Source organism: Colletotrichum higginsianum, chromosome 8 (assembly GCF_001672515.1).
Source record: "Colletotrichum higginsianum IMI 349063 chromosome 8, whole genome shotgun sequence".
Classification (NCBI taxonomy): domain Eukaryota; kingdom Fungi; phylum Ascomycota; class Sordariomycetes; order Glomerellales; family Glomerellaceae; genus Colletotrichum; species Colletotrichum higginsianum.
In genome coordinates, this window is record NC_030960.1 from 2813117 (window position 1) to 2815997 (window position 2881).

The 2881-nt window shown below is 57.1% G+C and overlaps 1 protein-coding gene across 1 annotated transcript; it reads right to left on the reverse strand.

Annotated features, from left to right (window-relative positions):
* On the reverse strand, positions 1-2383 carry CH63R_11815 (Cation efflux family protein; the record flags this gene model as incomplete). Its single annotated transcript, XM_018306789.1, has 6 exons — positions 1-245; positions 490-695; positions 812-910; positions 976-1089; positions 1175-1822; positions 1962-2383. The coding sequence occupies 6 exons, from the start codon at positions 2381-2383 to the stop codon at positions 1-3; spliced, it is 1734 nt and encodes a 577-aa protein (XP_018153630.1).
* Between the last annotated feature and the right edge of the window lie 498 nt (positions 2384-2881).

Below are 2881 nucleotides of genomic sequence, written 5' to 3' on the forward strand. Positions count from 1 at the left end.
CTATTGCGCGATGTGAGTGTCAACGTTGTACGTCGCATAGTCAACATGCACGAAGGCACGGTCGACAATTGGCACTGATTCGAGGAAATAGGTCAGGACCTCGCTGAGGTCGTGGCTGTCCTTGAGCGGCATGTTGGCATTGAGGACGATGTCGACCTCAACAAAGAGTTTGTCGCCGGCGTGGTAGGCCCGCAGGTTCTGGATCTGCCTGATGGACGTGGCGAAACGCATGGTAAGGTACAGCACTGTTGTAATATAGCTTATCAGTCACAGAGTCCCCCCATTCTACTTGTTCTTTAGGCATGCCAGTCTCGATATACCCAGTAGTGCGTGAGAAGGAGGAGTACCCAGAAACAACAGCATCCAGTTAAAGAATGTGTGTGTGTCTGTGTGTGTTTAGGGGGGGGGGGGGGGGATGGTAAGAGCAGCAGAGCTGGGCAAGGAACAGAGAACGAGAGCAAGGAGGGGAAACAAAAGGGTCACACTCACGGAGATTTCTCTCGTCCGAAGTGGCTGAGAACCCTGTCAGGTTTCGGACGTGGTGCATCGAAGTCTGGCTCCAATTGACGATGACGACGCCCGACAAAAGCAGGCCGCCGAGGGCGTCGAGCCACCAGATCCTGGCAAAATAGCCGACAATGGGGAACAATATGGAACCGGTATTGAAGATGACATCAGTCATGGCGTCGTCAGCCCTACGCGGAGAGTGTTTTGTTAACCATATACCCCCATGGTGTATTGAATTTGTCGGCCAGGAGGCGACAACGTAGACACGTCGCGACGACAGAGGGGAAAGGGCAGGGCAACTTACAAGGCTCGAACGCTCGAGTTCTTGATGAGACGGCACCAGAGCCAGCATAAACCCTTGATGACTACGGTGCCCACCATGATAGCAATGGCAGGAATGCCTCTGTTGTCATCGCGAGGTCAGCATCGAAACAGCGGATGGCGGCAGCAGCGGCGGGTGCAACATACAGTTGGACGATTTCGTGGTCTGGAGACATGAGGCGTTGGATGGCTTCCAGCGCGACCTGGCAGAACGATGTGACCATAACGATGGAGAAAACCAGTACACCAAGGGGTTCAAGACTGCGATGTGTCAGCACGCAACTCCTAATGGTGCTCGAAACGCAAAGCAGAAAGCTATCAATAGAGAGTGGCAATCGATACTCACCGCCGTCTACCCACTGGGTAGGAGTGCTGGTCATTTTGGCTGGCGGCGATGAGCCGGGTTGTCGTCCATACGATGGCGGTGCTGAGGAAGTCGAGAACAGCGTCGACCAAGCTGGCGAGGACGGAAACGGAGGGGACAGAGATGACGACGAGGACCTTGCCAATGAGCAGGAAGGCGTTGGCGATGAAGTTGACCCAGATGGCGAGGGTGACGATGGGGTCGCTGCTGTCGAGGTCGCCATCCTCGAGCCAAGGGATCTCGGGCTTGGGCTGGTCGGCTAAACCTTCCTCCTCGTCGGTGCTGCCATTGAGAAGTGGGGTGGACTCGGTGGAGCGAAAAATGTCCTTGGGTTTGCGTTTCGCCGCCTTTTGCTGGATGCTGTTTGCCGAACTGCTCTGCTCGGTGCTGCTGTTTTGAACCGAAGCATTGGCGCTGGTGCCGTAGGCGAGGCCGCCGCGCGAGGGTGGTGAGGTTGGGGTTGGCGACTCCTCGGTGATGGTCTGGGGCACGTCGACGGGACGGTATGCCGAGGCGTCGAGAGCTTGGTGGTACTCGTTGAGCAGGTCGTGGGGCACGGATGAATCCAAGAGTTGGTCGATGTAGAGATACATGCGAATCAGGTCGTTGTTCCTCTCATAGTATTTGCGTCTTGGAAGAATTGGCAAATGCGCGTCAGCTTTTCTGGTTGCGCTGACCCTCGGGAACCTGAAGTCCGCATCCTCTGGCATCTCGCATTGCAGATTGCACGCAGTGCTCAGGAATACCGGTGGCGCAACACAAAACTCACATATGCATTGGCATGACCTCGAGCTCGGCCTCGGTCTTCCAGTAGCGCTCCCATTGGTAGCGCGGATTGCTGTTTCCGATAAGGCGCATGCTCCTCATCTGAGGGCCGAAGATGAGTTCGCTGAGGCGGCGCTCCTCGGCGGCGGAGCGGTGGTGGTGATCGTCGTCTGAGTGGTTCTGCAGGAAGCCCAGCAGCGAGGTGCTTTCGTGGTCGTCATCGTCGTGCCCCAGCTGGAGGTAAGCAGGGCTCTTGAGGGACTCCCGCAACGTGGCGTTGGAGCGGTTCCTGATGAGCGAAACCAAGGCGCCGTTGCCCCTCGTGGCCAAGGGATACGGATCGATGTCGGGACTGAGTACGGAGGGTCGCTTGAACGAGCCCACGCGAGGGCTGCTCGAACGGTGATGTTCCTGCGGCGAGCTCATCTTAGGCCGGAGGAACGGAAGGGATGGCGGGGTTTCAATTGGCAAAGGGGAAGGGGAGTGACTGGATGTGTGGCTCAAGAAAGGGAAGGGGAGGGGGAGGAAGGGGAAAAGAAAAATATTAACCGGCACGATGCGAGGGAAAAGCCAAGATAATAGATGAGATTGATAATGTCGTGGTCGACGCGCGCGCGCGCCCAGATAGCTTAATACAGTGCAGTGCAAGTGCACCCTAGGTAGATGACAAGCGGCTCCAGTGACGATGGACCCGGAGGGTCTGAGGCGACGAGAGCCGGGAGGCAAGACCCCCTTCGCCTAGAGCTTCCCTTAGGTGCAGTAGGGGGCTGAGGCGCCGCTTGGGGCCCCGGCACAGGCGTTGGCAGACCCGACCAATATTGTATTGGAGGAGTGGGGTGCTGCGAACTGCGTGCTGCGTGCTGCTTTCTCCTGTCCTATCCCAACCGCTGTGATGATGAACCAAGGAAATGCACCAACTGACTG